Consider the following 21,009-nt stretch of genomic DNA (forward strand, 5'->3'; position numbering starts at 1 on the left):
TAATACTTACCATAATGACCTACTCTAGCAGGCCAGACTGAACTGTGATAGTGGATACTGGATTTCTTATTACTTACCATAATGGCCTACTCTAGCAGGCCTGACTGTGATAGTGGATACTGGATTTCTTATTACTTACCATAATGGCCTACTCTAGCAGGCCTGATTGTGATAGTGGATACTGGATTTGTTATTACTTACCATAATGGCCTACACTAGCAGGCCTGACTGTGATAGTGAGTACTGGATTTGTTATTACTTACCATAATGGCCTACTCTAGCAGGCCTGACTGTGATAGTGGATACTGGATTTGTTATTACTTACCATAATGGCCTACTCTAGCAGGCCTGACTGTGATAGTGAGTACCGTTAAAGTCCTATTATAAACCGCGGTTTATATTACAATGTATCAATTTAAAAATTGGGATCAAAAGGTCAAGTTCGGGGTGCGGTTTCTATTACGTACATATTGCAATCACTAAATGGGCGTGGTCATTTTTTGTCCACAACACATGCACAAAACAAACAATACACCGTACAATCTCTTGAATAGGCGTCGGGGAAGAGTGAAAGGCCTTATTTTGGTTCTAAAATAGGCGTTACGAAATGTTGAAAAATTACAGTCAATCAAAAAAAAATTCCACATGATACAAAAAATACTCAGTATTTTTAATGTAATATGCATTTATTTTTTTAATTTTCTTGGTAACGAAAAGTATATTCTAACAGAAGTTTCAAATAAAAACACGAATGCACTGCTTAGTAGCAAATGATCACATAACGGTAGCTCGATCCGGCCATGCTGCTGGTCACAAGTGAATAACTTACTTGTTTTCGAAGTGTTGATATTGGTGATTATTATTTAGTAGTGATTACAATAACGCACGAAAAATAAATTCGTTGAATTGTTATAAAATGCAAGTAAAATTCAACTTAGTTTCCCCGTAAGCGAATGATTTCTGTCACATGTAAACAGCCGATACGATATCCGCCATGCTTTTGAATGCTCACGTGACGTATTATTGACCGGATAGGTCAAGTCGCTAATTAACCAATCAAAATGCTGGATGGTGCCCACGTGTCTAAATTACATAGCTCATTTAAATATGTTAATAACAGTTCAGCGACCTCATGGTGAACGCAACACGGAAGAGATTTACCGATAATGTAGTGCGATCTTTTGCCTTTGATTTCCATGGGAAAACGGCATGATTTTTTTTTTAAATCATGAAATTATTTGTTTTCGATAGATAAATTATTCTTCAATGCTCAGTTTAACACTTTTACGGTGATAAAAGCTCATTGTCTAAAACTTACGAAACACAGACGTATTCAGAAAGAGTATTGACAGAGGTCGCCGCCAGAACAAAAGCAGTTTCATTGCCTGTCTGACATCTTATCACCGCTGAACAATAAATAGGTGTGAATATTTTTAGGCATGTTGTCGAAACAAATGAATAGGATTAGGAACAATGCCGTTTTGGAACAGCTGGTTGAAACAATGAAGTCAGTCACGGTCTTGTTGAATTGGGGGTGCGGTTAGTAATAGGTACTTTTCAAGTTTTCAATTTATGTTAAGAACTCTTTAACCCCGAAGCCGGAATTGGGGGTGCGGTTACTATTACGTATGCGGTTTATATTAGGACTTTAACGGTACTGGATTTGTTAATTAATACTTACCATAATGACCTACTCTAGCAGGCCTGACTGTGATAGTGGATACTGGATTTGTTATTACTTACCATAATGGCCTACTCTAGCAGGCCTGACTGTGATAGTGGATACTGGATTTGTTATTACTTACCATAATGGCCTACTCTAGCAGGCCTGACTGTGATAGTGGATACTGGATTTGTTATTACTTACCATATTGGCCTACATAAGCAGGCCTGACTGTGATAGTGGATACTGGATTTGTTATTACTTACCATAATGGCCTACTCTAGCAGGCCCAACTGAACGGTGATAGTGGATACTGGATTTGTATTACTTACCATAATGACCTACTCTAGCAGACCTGACTGTGATAGTGGATACTGGATTTGTTATTACTTACCATAATGGCCTACTCTAGCAGGCCTGACTGTGATAGTGCATACTGGGTTTGTTAAGACTTACCATAATGGCCTACTCTAGCAGGCCCAACTGAACTGTGATAGTGGATACTGGATTTGTTATTACTTACCATAATGGCCTACTCTAGCAGACCCGACTGTGATAGTGAGTACTGGATTTGTTATTACTTACCATAATGGTCTACTCTAGCAGGCCTGATGTGATAGTGGATACTGGATTTGTTACTACTTACCATAATGGCCTACTTTAGCTGGCCTGACTGTGATAGTGGATACTGGATTTGTTATTACTTACCATAATGGCCTACTCTAGCAGGCCTGACTGTGATAGTGGATACTGGATTTGTTATTACTTACCATATTGGCCTACATAAGCAGGCCTGACTGTGATAGTGGATACTGGATTTGTTATTACTTACCATAATGACCTACTCTAGCAGACCTGACTGTGATAGTGGATACTGGATTTGTTATTACTTACCATAATGGCCTACTCTAGCAGACCTGACTGTGATAGTGGATACTGGATTTGTTATTACTTACCATAATGGCCTACTCTAGCAGGCCTGACTGAACCGTGATAGTGGATACTGGATTTGTTATTACTTACCATAATGGCCTACTCAAGCAGGCCTGACTGTGATAGTGAGTACTGGATTTGTTATTACTTACCATAATGGCCTACTCTGACAGGCCTGACTGTGATAGTGGATACTGGATTTGTTATTACTTACCATAATGGCCTACTCAAGCAGACCTGACTGTGATAGTGGATACTGGATTTGTTATTACTTACCATAATGGCCTACTCTAGCAGACCTGACTGTGATAGTGAGTACTGGATTTGTTATTACTTACCATAATGGCCTACTCTAGCAGGCCTGACTGTGATAGTGAGTACTGGATTTGTTATTACTTACCATAATGGCCTACTCTAGCAGGCCGACTGTGATAGTGGATACTGGGTTTGTTAATACTTACCATAATGGCCTACTCTAGCATGCCTGACTGAACTGTGATAGTGGATACTGGATTTGTTATTACTTACCATAATGGCCTACTCTAGCAGACCTGACTGTGATAGTGAGTACTGGATTTGTTATTACTTACCATAATGGCCTACTCTAGCAGACCTGACTGTGATAGTGAGTACTGGATTTGTTATTACTTACCATAATGGCCTACACTAGCAGGCCTGACTGTGATAGTGGATACTGGATTTGTTATTACTAACCATAATGGCCTACTCTAGCAGGCCTGACTGTGATAGTGGATACTAGATTTGTTATTACTTACCATAATGGCCTACTCTAGCAGACCTGACTGTGAGAGTGAGTACTGGATTTGTTATTACTTACCATAATGGCCTACTCTAGCAGGCCTGACTGTGATAGTGGATACTGGGTTTGTTAATACTTACCATAATTGCCTACTCTAGCAGACCTGACTGAACTGTGATAGTGGATACTGGATTTGTTATTACTTACCATAATGGCCTACTCTAGCAGGCCTGACTGTGATAGTGGATACTGGATTTGTTATTACTTACCATAATGGCCTACTCTAGCAGGCCTGACTGTGATAGTGGATACTGGATTTGTTATTACTTACCATAATGGCCTACTCTAACAGGCCTGACTGAACTGTGATAGTGAGTACTGGATTTGTTATTACTTACCATAATGGCCTACTCTAGCAGACCTGACTGTGATAGTTGATACTGGATTTGTTATTACTTACCATAATGGCCTACTCTAGCAGACCTGACTGTGATAGTGGATACTGGATTTGTTATTACTTACCATAATGGCCTACTCTAGCAGGCCTGACTGTGATAGTGGATACTGGATTTGTTATTACTTACCATAATGGCCTACTCTAGCAGACCTGACTGTGATAGTGAGTACTGGATTTGTTAATACTTACCATAATGGCCTACTCTAGCAGGCCTGACTGTGATAGTGGATACTGGATTTGTTATTACTTACAATAATGGCCTACTCTAGCAGACCTGACTGTGATAGTGAGTACTGGATTTGTTATTACTTACCATAATGGCCTACTCTAGCAGGCCTGACTGTGATAGTGAGTACTGGATTTGTTATTACTTACCATAATGGCCTACTCTGACAGGCCTGACTGTGATAGTGAGTACTGGATTTGTTATTACTTACCATAATGGCCTACTCTAGCAGGCCTGACTGTGATAGTGGATACTGGATTTGTTACTACTTACCATAATGGCCTACTCTAGCAGGCCTGACTGTGATAGTGGATACTGGATTTGTTATTACTTACCATAATGGCCTACTCTAGCAGGCCTGACTGTGATAGTGGATACTGGATTTGTTGTTACTTACCATATTGGCCTACATAAGCAGGCCTGACTGTGATAGTGGATACTGGATTTGTTATTACTTACCATAATGGCCTACTCTAGCAGGCCCAACTGAACTGTGATAGTGGATACTGGATTTGTTATTACTTACCATAATGGCCTACTCTAGCAGGCCTGACTGTGATAGTGGATACTGGGTTTGTTAAGACTTACCATAATGGCCTACTCTAGCAGGCCCAACTGAACTGTGATAGTGGATACTGGATTTGTTATTACTTACCATAATGGCCTACTCTAGCAGACCTGACTGTGATAGTGAGTACTGGATTTGTTATTACTTACCATAATGGCCTACTCTAGCAGGCCTGACTGTGATAGTGAGTACTGGATTTGTTAATACTTACCATAATGGCCTACTCTAGCAGGCCTGACTGTGATAGAGGATACTGGATTTGTTATTACTTACCATAATGGCCTACTCTAGCAGACCTGACTGTGATAGTGAGTACTGGATTTGTTATTACTTACCATAATGGCCTACTCTAGCAGGCCTGACTGTGATAGTGAGTACTGGATTTGTTATTACTTACCATAATGGCCTACTCTGACAGGCCTGACTGTGATAGTGAGTACTGGATTTGTTATTACTTACCATAATGGCCTACTCTAGCAGGCCTGACTGTGATAGTGGATATTGGATTTGTTATTACTTACCATAATGGCCTACTCTAGCAGGCCTGACTGTGATAGTGGATACTGGATTTGTTATTACTTACCATATTGGCCTACATAAGCAGGCCTGACTGTGATAGTGGATACTGGATTTGTTATTACTTACCATAATGGCCTACTCTAGCAGGCCCAACTGAACTGTGATAGTGGATACTGGATTTGTATTACTTACCATAATGACCTACTCTAGCAGACCTGACTGTGATAGTGGATACTGGATTTGTTATTACTTACCATAATGGCCTACTCTAGCAGGCCTGACTGTGATAGTGGATACTGGGTTTGTTAAGACTTACCATAATGACCTACTCTAGCAGACCCGACTGTGATAGTGAGTACTGGATTTGTTATTACTTACCATAATGGCCTACTCTAGCAGGCCCAACTGAACTGTGATAGTGGATACTGGATTTGTTATTACTTACCATAATGACCTACTCTAGCAGACCCGACTGTGATAGTGAGTACTGGATTTGTTATTACTTACCATAATGGCCTACTCTAGCAGGCCTGACTGTGATAGTGGATACTGGATTTGTTACTACTTACCATAATGGCCTACTCTAGCAGGCCTGACTGTGATAGTGGATACTGGATTTGTTATTACTTACCATAATGGCCTACTCTAGCAGGCCTGACTGTGATAGTGGATACTGGATTTGTTATTACTTACCATATTGGCCTACATAAGCAGGCCTGACTGTGATAGTGGATACTGGATTTGTTATTACTTACCATAATGACCTACTCTAGCAGACCTGACTGTGATAGTGGATACTGGATTTGTTATTACTTACCATAATGGCCTACTCTAGCAGGCCTGACTGTGATAGTGGATACTGGGTTTGTTAAGACTTACCATAATGGCCTACTCTAGCAGACCTGACTGAACTGTGATAGTGGATACTGGATTTGTTAATACTTACCATAATGGCCTACTCTAGCAGACCTGACTGAACTGTGATAGTGGATACTGGATTTGTTAATACTTACCATAATGGTGATCCAACAATGGATTTGACATGTTTGGTTTATACCCCACCGGTGGAGAATAATTTTCGCATACAACAAACGCCTCTGAAATAATAACAAGACAGTCCATATATAATTATTTTAATATTTTTACATTTTTCAATCACTCGGTTGATAAATAATTATTTCAATGTTAATGTACATGGTTGAGACAACAGAAACAATACAAAATGCATTGTTTAAACATGATACTAATAAATAAACCACAATAGTCAGTTTTTATGGGAGAGTTGAAATGTGTTTTACTCTCAGCAAATACACTAATTTGAATATGTTTGCTTTATTTAATTTCTGTGAAAGGAGATACCACTGGGTTTAATTTTAGATTTGATTTACTAGGGATATTCACTAGGTATTAACCTTTTGACCACCAGACTTTTTCGCCCACATTTGTCTGTACATTTTTTTCTTTTATTCTTCAATATTTTTAGTAATGAATCCTGCTTTTGGGCCAACAGACACAATTTGAGTCAATTTTCAGTTTTTAATGAAAAAAATTTTGCCATTTTCCCCAATCTTTTGAAAGAAAGTACCGACTATAAACAGGACTATGTGAATTTGCGCTGAAAAAAGGGAAGTAGTGGTGAAAAGGCTAAAATTCACCTTCTATTGTTTATTTTGTATACAGTGAATTTTATGGAAGCATGAATGTTTTAACTTTATTGAAATTTATAAAATATTAACCTTGGAAGACCTTGCACCTTATTCAAATCTAAGGAATACATATTCATTTTTGTTAGAAGTCATTTGGTAAAGTTCATTACCATTAAGTCTTTGTGAGTGTCCCCCAATCATTGGCCAATTTACTGCTATGCATCTGTGATTGATCAATTTGATTTCACCAGATATGTAAAATTTATACAACATTTATGAATATTTTATATCAAAAACAATCATGCCTTCATGAAATTCACTGTATTCACTAGGTTTTAACTTAAAGCATTCAGCTATTGAGAAAGTAAAAATAAAACCCAACCTACAATTAAGCCATTTACAGTCACAATCAAGGATGGTAAAAAACTTCCACTGATTACAGCCAAAATGTTGATAAAAAACCTGACTGATAGCCCGGGCAATGTAAAATGCATTTACCATACTTCCCAGGTCATAAGCCCGGGGGCCTGAACATGTAATATTGGGGAAAGTATGAATTTACGGTGTAAATTGGGTAGGGTCTGTTGGAAAACATTTAAAAGCAAGATATTTATCAGTATCTTTGTTGTGGGATGTTTGTGATTATTCACAAACTCTTGATGCAAAGAAATTTCCGCCATTTCAGCATGATTGACCTGAAACACTGTCCTTTGACCTAACAGGTCATGTCTTTCATTAACTAATCAAAATGCTGAGTTGTATTTACAAAATTTTCCAATTATTGACGATGAAATGTATTTAACACATCGCAGAAGTGAATTACTGCGATGTTAAAAAACGATGTTAGCATTGATTTTGAATGATTTTCCACTAAAAACTGGTGATTTGCAATTTTCAAACAGTGAGGAGGAAGTATTTCTTAAACACAGTTCAAGGTCGTCAACAGATCATGTCCAAGAATAGTTTACACGTTCACTTCCCATTGATTATTTGGAAAAGTGAAAACGATGTCCAATGACCAGGTTTCACAACTCGACGATCACAAGCCACCACCAAAAGAGATAATGATTCCTTCAATCAGTGTTGCAACATCAAGATTTATCCTGAGTAAATAACATAATAGAAGGGATGTGGACAGTGTTCTATATGTTCGCCATGCACACTGAAATTAATGCGAATTTTCTCATGAAAGCACAAACCAAACTACCATCCCAATCACAATTATTATTAAATGAAACAAACTTTTCACATGCATATTTTAATAAATGTCGTTGACATCTGGTAAAACACCCTGGAATCATAACCGAGGTTATATGCCCTCAACTCAACTGATCAGGGAAGGACGGTATATGAACAAATTATTTTTACAAAACAAGTGATTTTATCATGAATATCACTAAAAAGTAATAATAGGAAGAAAGGATAAGAATATGGTCACCTATGCTGGAATTTCTACTACTTCTTGGCTTAGCAATTGTCACTTTTGGAAAGAATATCTTGAGTTGAGAATAAAGCAGAGTCACATCTTTGCCACGAAATATCTGAGAAAAAAAAAGCAATTTACTGGTTTATTTATAACTCAAATATATGCAAAGGACCCAGATCTACAAAACTCATGAAGAATTATGAAAGTGAATATGAGAAAAAAGAAACAATCATCATCCTGAAATCCACTATTCTGGGTGAAGAGAATGCCAAGATTTGTGTGCAGAGAACAGTAACAGTACACTGGACAAAGACTTGTTATCATCTTTACCAATAGAATAAGTAAAATCAGAAAAATATTCACCTTTGCTACAAATGTACCTCCAGGTTTCAATACATGCGTTGTTATGTTCAAAGCCTGTAGTGGTGAAACAGAAAGAAGACATTTATATGAAACATTTGTGGCATAAAATGAAAGACTTCAAAATCAATTTGCAGTGCATTATGGGAAAACTATCCTTATTTTCAATTCACTTTTTACCCATTTTTGTTCACTACACTCCAAACATTCTTTGACAAAATACGCAAAGTAGACTATGAGTTGAATTTTGATGAGTAATTGTCATGAAAGCAAAGAACCAATCAGAAGTTGTTTTAAAACCAAAATATTGCCTGCATGATTCTACGTGTTACTTGATTGGTTCCCATTTTTTTTATTTCAATGTAGTTGTAATCAGGTGTTACCAAAAAGAGGCTAAGGTTTTACAACAATGTTTTCAACAAGCAGTGTTCAGAATTGCAATAATCATATGATTTTTAAATTCAGTCACAATTTAAAATCTGATGGGGTTATTTTCCCCTCGACAACTATCATTATTATCACAAAAACATTTCCAGTAACCAAGATAGCACAACATGAATACAACTACAGGTCTGGTAACCATGGACATCCTCACAAATACCTACACATGGTGACCATGACAACAACCCTAAATGTAGCAAAGAATGGTGACCATGGCGACATGAACTGATATTAACAGAAACAATAACTGTGATTACATCAACAGAAAATACTTACAGCTAACAACAATTGTGCTTGTATGTATTCATCCAAATCATGCAAACCGGTCACTGAAAATAAGATTTTATCAAATTTTAAATTTATTTTTGCAATATTCATAAATCTTACTAGATCACTAATAATGAAATATTGTAGTTAATATCTTAATTTTGTGAAAAAGGTATTTTAATTGTATATTAGCTATTTGTGTGATAAGTGGAAAAGCTGACAATGGACCATACAAGTGTTGAAATGAGTGGCCGTCTGACAATTGACCATAATAGATAAAATGACTGACCGTCCGGTGCTCCATCACAGACAACAAGATCAGCCTGTTCCCCTTCAAAGTGACCAATGATTTCCATGGCAGTAGATACCTACAAATTTAAGAAACAAGTAATATTAATTTTTTTCTGCAATTTTGATTTTTAATAAAACATTTTCTGTGTCATTATTGCCAATTTGTAACGGCCATCGCTAAATTATGGACACTCAACACACATAGCATATTCACTATATACTGACGTTGTACATTCAATCACTTGCAAGTGAAAAAAAAATGGTCGTGGGTTGCCAGTCAGCCATATTTGATCAAAATACAACAAAAATCATTGTGTATTATACATGATTTCTGTGTTAAGTTCGAATGTGATCAGTTAAAGCATGCCAGAGAAATGATTCTATGCACACATGCACAGACGTACACATAAACGAAACTCTAATTAATAATAGCCTCCAATTTGCATGGCACAGACCCTGTTAGTTATCAAATTTAAGATATATAGTTTTGTTTATAGTAATATAGTTAGAACATAAACATGTCTTGAGATATGGATCCAGAAGCTGATGCTATGATTAAGGTGATTTTTTTTTTTTGATTATGGTCATCTTGTATTTGATCTTCAAACGAGTACTTGTCCATATTGAGAGATATTGCTGACAAAGCATTAATAAAAACAAAATGGCTGCCAGTTTTAAATACATCTGTATATCTATGACATATACATGTACATCTGTATATCTATGACATACAGATAATAATATATAATATATAAAATATATAATATATAAAATTTGAACATAATCAGTCAAAGACTGTCAGAGATATGGCTCTAGAACTGTATTCATTAAAATAGAATGGCTGCCAGTCAGCTATTTTGAATTTGATCTGAAAAACAATACGACGTGCATCAGGAAGCCATAATGTCCGATCTATGTACCAAGTTGGAACACAATCCATCTGTGAACAGCACAGATCCAGTTCCGAAAAGCCAGAAATGCTTGATTTTGATGATTTTTTAGCACAAAAATGGACGCCATTTGGCCATATTGAATAAGATTGTAAAACAAATTGATATGCATATGTATAATATTATGTACATTTGTGTATGATGTATGTGTGAAGTTTGAATGTGATCAGTCCAGGCATGTCTAAAATATAGGTCCAGATGCATGCACGTAAGCACAAGCATACACACGCAAGCATGTACATGTACAGATGTCAAGTCCTCGTTCACAACGTTTTGGGCAATAGTCTTCATCAGTAGTACATTTTTCTGCAAATGTGTTACTGTGTTTGTTGAGTGTGACCATTTAAGACTAAAATATTGGATGTTTTTAACAAACCTTTGTTATATCTCCCTGTATTTGAATTACACCTGGCAATGGTGCCATTGCTTGTAAATCAACAGCCACAATTTTAGGATCTGCTTCTCTATCTTGACCTCTGAATAAACAAATATAATAAAAAAACACAATGAATGTAATTCATCAAATATGAGATTTGTTTATTTTGCAATTCATACAAACAAATACATTAAACTTTTATGCACATGTGCAGGTGATGGATGGCTCATAATAATAATATTTTGAGGCAATTTCAGGTACAGGAGCAGGCTTCCAAAAAGAATTTTCTGCTGTAGACAATATATTCGTTTTTTATGCTACATGTATTTTTCAAAAGGAAGAAAAAAAGAAAAGTTTGATTGTGTTTTTTTTGACTTTGCCAGAGCTTTTGACTCAGTGGACTACTGGTATTTTTTCTTTACACTGCACATATAGGACAATACAGAAAAAAAGCTAGAAATTGTCAAGTAATGTGAAATCATGTATCAAAATTAACGGTTTAAAAGTAACTTTAGTTTTGGTGTGAGACAGGGTAGTATTCTAAATCTTATTCTCTTATTTTATTTATTGACAAATTATATAGAATGGTTTTGAGTGCAGGTTATTGTAGAATCAAGGATGGTTAGACCAGGTAGAGGATTACACAGGATTGGTTTATTACACACAACTATAGGTGCAGCCATCACACCATGGCTCAGGTAGTGAATACAATACAACATAAAGGTCAATGATTAGTTAAATAGTTAGTTGGTGTCCAGTGGAGGGAGAAGTCAACAGTACTGTTGCCTCCTGAGAATCTACATCTTCAAACACTGCAATCTTTGAAGTGCGTTTTTAAACTAGTATTATAAAAACTCTATCATTCTGTTCTAATAGCTGAAACATATTCCTGTGAGTTTTCATTTGTCGAATGAACTGTTTGTCAAATACAGAATACATATATTTTAGAGTAATTTTCTTTTTAAAATGTGGATGAAATGTTTTGCTTTTAATGTATTTTTTATGTATTGTTTTTGATTTGATAACTTTGAACTAAACAGATTTTCTATTTATTAGCTTCAGATCTTGATCAAAGTTAGGCACCCAGTTCATAGGAGTGCTTATATTGATTTTCTGACATCTCGTTTTCTGTAAAGATTGTATTGGTAGGTTTGCAAATGTGTATCAGACTGTGCAATCTCTCCATGAGTTGGTTTTGAAACCAGTATGGGATTCTGAGATACATTACCAAGGATATTAATACAAGATAAATCATTTGCTTCATTGAACACATACAACAATGCATATTTCCACTGAGATCAGTGACCTTTGATGTGTATCACCAGTGATCAGTCAAGTAGAAACAGTCAAAATATTTTATCAGATTTTCTCAATTTTTGCATGATATTTTCATACAGGACATCTGTTGTTCAAACTCAGGGAAGACTTTATACTGATGAATAAGGTGACCAAGTTTGATAAAGTTTGGAATAGAATTAGTAAAGTTATTATGCACACAATAACAATTATTAACGACGACGACAACAACGACGACGACAACAACAACAACAACGCCGGACAAAATTTTTCCCTTAATATACCTTTCCCTTCCATCTTTGATGGTACGGGCAAGGTAAAAATCCATCCATGCATGACTGAGATCCGGTTCCGGAATTGTGAAAATACGCGATTTTGATGCATTTTCGGCCTTAAAATGGCCATCATTCAGCTATTGTTAAGCGGATCATGAAACAAATGCACATATCTATTTGTGACATGATGTACCATGTGTGTGTGAAGTTTGAACTTGATCAATCCAGACATGTCTCGGATACGGATCCAGAACTGAATTCTTTAAAACAAAATGGCCGCCAGTCGGCCATTTCGAACTTGATCCGAAAAAAAAATGACGTGCATCAAGGTCCTATTATGTTTAATGTATGTACCAAATTTGAACAAAATCCGTCCATGCATAACTGAGATCCGGGTCCAGAATGGTGAAAATGTGCGATTTCAATGCATTTTCGGCCTTAAAGCGGCCGCCATTTGGCTATCGTTAATGAGATCATGAAACAAATGCACATACATATTTGTGACATGATGTACCTTGTGTGTGTGAAGTTTGAACTCGATCAATCCAGGCATGTCTCAGATACGGATCCAGAACTGAATTCTTTAAAACAAAATGGCCGCCAGTCGGCCATTTTGAACTTGATTCGAAAAAAAAAATGACGTGCATCAAGGTCCTATTATGTTTAATGTATGTACCAAATTTGAACAAAATCCGTCCATGCATAACTGAGATCCGGGTCCGGAATTGTGAAAATGTGCGATTTTGATGCATTTTCGGCCTTAAAATGGCCGCTATTCGGCTATCGTTAATCGGATCATGAAAAAAATGCATGTGCATATGTCCCATATAATGTGTGAACTTAATCGGTCCATGCATGTTCGAGATATAGGTGATCACGGACGCATGGACGCACACAGGGCAAAACATAAGTGCCTGTTTTCGGACTACGTTCGAACGGGGACTAAAAAGGTATATTCGCTGGATTTTATTTTCACTGAATCATTCATTCAGCGAAAATAAAGTATTCTACAGTATTCTACAGTATTCTATATTTATAATGGAGGTGCAGTTAACCCAAGAAATGTTAGATTTATTTTCACAACTGTATTGTTATGTCTACAGATTCAATTGCTGGTTTACAGCGACTACAGTGTTTTTGTATCAAAGTGAAACTAAGAGTTAACCTGGAGAAAGCTAAAATTATTGTGTTTTGCAAAATGGGGTATAATGCACGTAAGGAAAAATGGTCCATGAATGGGAAATTTATGTAAGTGGAAAACTCTTACAAATATATTGGTTAGACGATATCATGTAGAAATAACTGGTTGAAAGCTGTTTATAATTTAGCATCATCAGCACAGAAGGCAATGTTTTCTCTGTTCACATTTCAATATAAAGTTGGGGATACTAATTAAGTTAGAGGTTTACTTTAAACTCTTTGATACGCTAAACATGCCAATCCTCCTGTGTGGTGCTGACATATGAGAGTTTCACAAATAAATGCACGTAGAGTTATTCATTTTAAGTTATTCATTGTGGAGTTCAGACAGCGGGTAACTGATTGTTACAAACAGGTAAAGTGAAGTGTGTGCAAGTGACAAACTACACATGTATCGTAATTTTGAAAGTAAGTTAGAGCCAGAAAGATACTTGCACTTGCCGGTATTCATTGTAGATGAGGAAGGGCATTGTTTAGATGTATTGAGTGCAGAGAAAACATGTGCATTTTGCTCATTAATCACTAAGACATACATTGATTACAAAATAATTTTGGCATATCCCTACTCGTGACAAGTTAAACAAGTCATTGTTAAAGACATAGTCCCCATTGGAATTACGGGAAATGTTATTCATGGCAAAAATAAAGTAATATGGAAAATAAACATAGTCAGTAATTGAGAGTCCAGGCTCATGTACAGAGATATAGTAGTATGGTAGTATAGTAGTAAAAGAAAGATTGCAGACAGTCAAACATCTTTGATCCGACTGTGAAACTATTGTCATGCATGTATGATATTTGAATGAAAACTGACTAAGCATGCATAAAATACTACATATTCAAAAGTCAGCCATCTTGGATTGAATCAGTAAAGCACTGCATGTGCATACACATGTATGTCCCAGATAAAGTACTTAGGCACATGCAAAGAATGAACATAGAGTCCATAGAGTTCTGAAATATGACTCCAGATTGGCGGACAGACTGACGGATGAACAGAGAAAATTATAAGCCTCCTTGAGATTTAATGACATTCAACTCGATAACAGTGCTTATAATTACATATACAAGGCCAACTAAATGAGGTAGGAAGTCATCGCATGGAATTCATGATATTAGTTATGATATTAGCGTTATATTATACGTTTCAGTCATATGGGCCTGTGGCCTAGAAAGGCATTAATCAATAAACATATCAAAAAGAAACATGTTTCACAAACTACTTGATGAATCAGAGTAATGAAAAAGCAAATGTCAGGTACCTCAATCTTCTGCTCAATACTTGACTCCAGCTTCCTGGAGCAGCACACAGATCAACCACTTTACTAACATCTGTACAATAAATATAATAAATTAAATGTTAAGACTTTTATCGACATATTTGTCCTAATTCAGTACATGTATTATTCAAACTTCATAACAGGCAGTCTGTTTTACAATACTACTGTACTTTCTACTTTCTCAAATTTGTACTGTATGTATTGTTTTCTGTGTGGTCTTGAAGGCCGCACACATTCTTTTTGAACAATTGAGAACCAAAAATTCACCATTTCTCATATGTGTAGATGCTCTAATAGAAGCCGCATCCCCTCTGTTGCATTGTACATGTACCGCGGCGTCTAATACAGATTTTACAGTAATAATTGGTATTAAAGGGTGGTAGTCGTCACGCCACGCATGTGCGGGATATATTTCATATGAACAAAGATGGCGACTTTGACTGCTGTGCAGACCAACAAGAACATACTTAAACGTTATTAAGCTTTAACTACATAGTGTGTGATCTTTAGTGATTGGAAGAAATCAAAAGAATCACCGGTGGAAATCAGTGCTTGTTGCACTTCGGTCAAAACTTGTACTTGTGATTTCCCAAAAAACAAGAGCATTAAATTGTGGGCAAAATCAATGTTTACCAACACAATTGTTGAATTTGTGGCGCGACAACCACCGACCTTTCTTTATTTTTGATATTCTCATCAAAATTATCTTTCAGACCACAATATTCAAAAACAGTTTACAGCAGGTGCAAACATGGTTCGTACAGGTAGTTTACAATGTGATCAAATGTTACAAAAATGATTTACTACATTTTGTAAACCCCCCCCCCCCATATCACTTGATTTGGACTAATTAATTAATTTTTGTCTACATGTAGGTACGTACTATGGGCTTAGTTGTAATTTTATTGTGACAAAGGAATTTGTAAATTATCCATACAAATCTTGTTTTTGGTTGTCGTTTGAGGGCGCTCAATGCATGCACATATAGATGGAACTGAAGCCTGGTAATAGACTGATTCTAAATGGTCATTTTTCGTTGAAATTGAAAAAAATGTATGATTTATATATAATTGGTAGACACTTTACAATAGCATAGTGTTTATCAGCACTTGACTAGTAAGTTGGAAAAGATATTTTGTAATTTGAGGTATGATTTTGGGCAGCACTGCCATCCAGGTACTGACTGTATTAAATACACTCTCTAGCAAAAACAATAACTTAAGGGTAGTCAATTGCAGTTATTTAATAGTAATAATAATATTTATTTACCCAATAATAATAACAATAAGAAACAATGAACATAATAACAAAAGTAAGCCACACAAAAACTTAACTTAAAACTGTGAAATTAATTTTCCAAGTAACTAACTTCCCAACTTATGCAGGGCCATGCTAAAGTTGGCAACCCACCTTTCCAACTAACATCCCAAATTATACAGGGCCATGCCAAGCTGGCAACCCAATTTTCCAACAAACTAACTTCCCAACCTATAGTCGTTCCGCCCTATAGACGTCTATATTGTCAGATCCCTGTGGTAAATAGATCCTCCCGAACCGATCCTCCCCCCTGTCTGACCAGACTCGCATGTACATGACCATACATACCTTTAAAAATATTGAATTCTTCATTAATCTGAAGAAGTTTAAAAGCACTTCTTGCCCTCCAACCTTCTTCCTTGGCAAGACGATAGTATATATCCCGTTTATCTTTTGAAGAACGACCCATTTTTCAAGATCACTGAAACAGTTCCCACATGTTGATGTCGGCCATTTTGGATTTTAAAAAGACCCCTTAGGTTCGCGAAGTAAAATAAAATAAACGTCTTTGGGCTTGTATCCTCGTTCGGATTTTGACAAAAGATGCATTCTAATACACAAACAAATATTTATAGAAAATGTTATATATTGATTTTAAAAGAACTTAAAAGGGGTATGTTATTTTACCCTGTCTGTCTGAAAAGGGGTATCGTTTTTCATTATTTCTGTCTAAAAAGAGTCTTTATTTCCCTAGAGCTTGAGTGACCCAACAACCAGCACAATGAAGCTGATTTTTTCTTTCTGTAACTTCATTTCAATCGTCAAAGTCCATCCCCGGTAATCCACCTGCTTTTCCCTTGCTACCGTTTATGCTCACTGTCTGAAAAGGGGTGTCAAATATCCACAGTTTGTCTGAAAAGGGGTGGAAATTTGAGTTTATTTCTGTCTGATAAGGGGTAGTAGTTTCAAACAACTAGCTACACACACCCCTGTCAGTATTTTTTGCAATTCCCCGGGTTACCCGGGATTGTTTATTTACTTATCTAGTAAAATATAAATCACTAGACTTACCACAGCCACGTCACCAAAACGTAAAACATTTACTTTTACCGATGTTTCCATTTTATTGTCACGCCTCGGGAATTAGTACATAGTACCAAAGACATTTGTCTAATGTCTTTGATAGTACCCCCCCCCCCCCCCAAATACTAATACATAAATATAGAAGGGCCACTTGGGCAACCAGACAATATCGAAATCTAGTTCCTCAATTCCAACATGGGTTGAAACATAAACTGTAAATTGTTATTGATATAAATCCTCGCACGGTCACACATTTCAAAAAAGTTCATTTCGTCCTGTTCGATATGCGACTCATAGCGACATATGCAACGCGTGTAAAATACAGCAACTATGAGTTTTAAAATACATCATGATTGACATGCAAAACCGAACACGCGCTGCTCGACGACCATCGCCATTTAATGCGTTTTCCATGGAAATAATATTTCCTATCATTATATACTATGTAGGAGTCGGCAGGGGCGTCGATCCATTCTGAAATATGAGGGGGACACTTTTGTGTCCGCGTAAGCGGCCAATGTCTGAGAAGGGGAAACTGCCCTATGTTCTGACATCTCTATGTTCCGACACCACTATGTTCCGACACCCTTATGTTCCGATACACAGTATACTTGTGTCAAACTTAATCTGACTAGCCGTGCGTGACCTTTTACTACCTTGATATAACCAGAATGTCCTGTGGGTTAATACTGGAAATCCAACTGTAGTGTAGTCCGGCCATGATGCTCGAAAGTCCATGAAGACGGGATCTTGTATAATGTTATCGGATAATTATCAGAGAATTATCAAACAATGTTGCCCATTGTATCATTCTAATACTTCGACAATTATTTGACAATATCCGTGTCTGTTAGATATGGTTCCAACCTTAAATCCTCCGATTGCCTAACTATCGAAGTTTTAGATCGATAATTATCGGAGAATTATTTCACCTTTTTTATGAAAGTTGTACTTCGATATTCATCAGTCGCGGAATTGCAAGGTTGCCGTTTACATCAGGTAGCACCTTTCCAAGTTTATCTACATATTAATTAAAATCATTTATTTATTTATTATGCGAGAGATGAATAGGCACAGCATTTAGCATTCCGTAGTGTTTGCATCAGTTTTTGAGATTGTCAAAAAATACAAAGGTTTCACACTATCTCTTTCCATTCTTATATTGTGTGTTTTCGGCCAACATTCCTTGTTTACCTCCACACGTTATACGTTTTCCTATCAATCTAAGACATTGATAGGTCTCAGAGAATTCCATGTTTAAAAAAATTAAACCACCACCCAGCTGTAGACCCTGTCTAATATCAATCTAAAACATCGAGAATTATCAGATATTTATCCGATAATTCAAATGTACAATAGACCGGCTTCCTCTAATGCGAGGATATTGCACAAGTTTATACTACCTGCAAATTTGATGCGTAATTCATCGTTCAAGATTAAGGTCCATATTAGACAGATTTCCTTAAGGAAGTCAGAAAGCACTATTCTATTCTATTCTTCGTTGTTCCATTGCATTGTTCTGATATTCCTCTTTATTCTGAAAATATTCCCATATGTTACACTCATAAATTACAGTTGGTATAATACACAATTTAAATACTTATCCTTATATCTGCCAAAACATGTATATCCCGTATTTATACTTTACATTATTTCTTCAATATCCTTCGTGTTCTGCAGATGTATTTGAAACTGCCTATTCGCTCCATTGTGCAATCGTCGATTTTGTATTTTACGTTTGTGTAAATTACCCAAACTTCTTTGCTACATATGTTTAATTTACTTATGTAAATCTTAGGTCAGGCAACGTCTCGCCATCTATTTGAATTCCATTTTTATCTATATGTAATTTCTTGGCAGTGTAATAGCGTTCTCTTAAATAAATAAATAACTAAAATATTGAGAAAACATAAAAAAGACTTATTTTCAAATAATTCATTTTATCATAGTCTAAGACAGGATTTGCCCAGGAAATGCCATTTGATGATTTTGAATATAATAAAGTTAATGAATTCATAATATCAATAAGTAATGGATTATACGATGTGATATCCAACGTAATACTTGTACGCTACATTAATATAGTTTTAATTTGATATATAACATATGTGACAGGCTATTACGTAATTAAATCATTGTATAAGGTTGATCCTATAAAATTCCCTTTTTATTTGACGCTGTGTATACTTTTTTAAAGCTAACATATTTACCCTTATTTTCGGGGGCAAAACGGCTCAGATTCTACAGCCAAAATTGACCAAATAAATTCCCATGTTTCTGTCTATTTTATGGCATGTAAATTTGACAGCCTTAATTTTAATTGTACAGTCAGTATTCTGTAACTAGACTGATCGCGCTGAACAGAGAACAAACATGTTGCTTTGTTCTACCATGGGAGGGGTATTTATCCAATTTTGGCTTCCGACCACTGGCGTACATATTTCCATTGAAAATATGGCACATTCTGGCCGGCTCAGAATTTATTGGATGATCGTCGAACATAAAAGTACTAAACAATGTAATTTAGGTCTCCCGAGTACAAGTTGTCAGGGGCCCACATGAAGACTGTCAGGTACATAGTTTATTGTTGATCTGAACGTTTGGCAATAATTAAAAAAAAAATATTTTGCGTCTGAAGCTTGATATGATACATCGCGTCTGAGAATATTGCCGACGATGATCACAAAAACACATCCATGAAAGCCCATGGCCAGAAGAGTGGCAAGTATTATAATCCGGCATAGTTGTTTTTTGTAACATTGTGTTAAAAAAGGTGAGCGTAGAATAATATTTGAAGAATAATAATTATATATTTTTTTATAGTAAAGAGATAAAAACGCAGTGAAATGTCAAAAACGTTTCTAAAATTTCGTAGGTGTCAGAACTTATTAGCATCTCAACATAGGGTTGTCGGAATATAGGAATGTCGGAACATAGGGGTGTCTATAGGGATGTCGGAACATAGGGGTGTCAGAATATAGGTGTGTAAACCCGAGGAGGGATGTGTCCCCCTCAGAAGGTAGAAATTTTTGAAAAATGCAACCAAAATGAAGTCATTTTGTGCATACTTGGGGATTTTCATTCTTGATCATTCTTGAATACAGTACATGTACATAGAACCAAAGGCCTTACACAAACGCAGACTTTGATATAAGCCTATTATTGATAGTTGGGTAAGTCAGGAAAGTGGAGGGGACAGTTGATATTGTGTCCCCCGCCCTTCAGAAAGTGGGGGGGGGACGTGTCCCCCCCTGTCCCCCCATGATCGACGCCCCTGGGAGTCGGAATTTATCTCTCGTATTATGAAATGTATGTATGTACTTATATTCAGTATGATATGATCAATTCAATTCAGAAATCATCCCATATTTAGAAAATTTAACCCAGTATAAAAATTCCAAATCTCTATTAAAGGGGCTTTGTATGGAGAGCAAAAATAGTTATAATAGAAAAGTAACAAATGTTATACATTTTGCAGATAATAATGATATTTGGAAACAGGTTAAACGCTTTGCTGGAGTCAACACACAGAGACCAAATATTACACCTTCTGAGTGGGTTAACCAGTTTCAAATGCTTCACAATCCAATATTTGACAACTCTGATTTTGACAATACTGTGAAAGAATACCAGGAAAAATTGGATTTTACTTATCAAGATCCAATATTAGGTGAACTAAATGAGATTATATCAGAAGATGAAATTATGAAAGCATTAATTGAATTGAAACCTGGG

At 36.2% G+C, this 21,009-nt stretch overlaps 1 protein-coding gene across 1 annotated transcript in view; it reads right to left on the reverse strand.

Annotated features, from left to right (window-relative positions):
* The window catches only part of LOC100370046 (tRNA (cytidine(32)/guanosine(34)-2'-O)-methyltransferase-like), a 29,375-nt gene extending 12,673 nt beyond the window's left edge, over positions 1 to 16,702 (reverse strand). Inside the window, exons 1-8 of the mRNA XM_002731029.3 lie at positions 16,540 to 16,702; positions 14,917 to 14,986; positions 10,884 to 10,983; positions 9,556 to 9,634; positions 9,276 to 9,328; positions 8,562 to 8,615; positions 8,211 to 8,313; positions 6,140 to 6,223 (exon numbers count right to left, since the gene is read on the reverse strand). Coding sequence (XP_002731075.2) covers positions 6,140 to 6,223; positions 8,211 to 8,313; positions 8,562 to 8,615; positions 9,276 to 9,328; positions 9,556 to 9,634; positions 10,884 to 10,983; positions 14,917 to 14,986; positions 16,540 to 16,660 — 664 coding nt within the window. The 5' untranslated portion in view covers positions 16,661 to 16,702. The remainder of the gene's footprint in view (positions 1 to 6,139; positions 6,224 to 8,210; positions 8,314 to 8,561; positions 8,616 to 9,275; positions 9,329 to 9,555; positions 9,635 to 10,883; positions 10,984 to 14,916; positions 14,987 to 16,539) is intronic.
* Positions 16,703 to 21,009: the final 4,307 nt, after the last annotated feature.

Source organism: Saccoglossus kowalevskii, chromosome 15, assembly GCF_978046115.1.
Source record: "Saccoglossus kowalevskii chromosome 15, keSacKowa6.1, whole genome shotgun sequence".
NCBI classification, from domain to species: domain Eukaryota; kingdom Metazoa; phylum Hemichordata; class Enteropneusta; family Harrimaniidae; genus Saccoglossus; species Saccoglossus kowalevskii.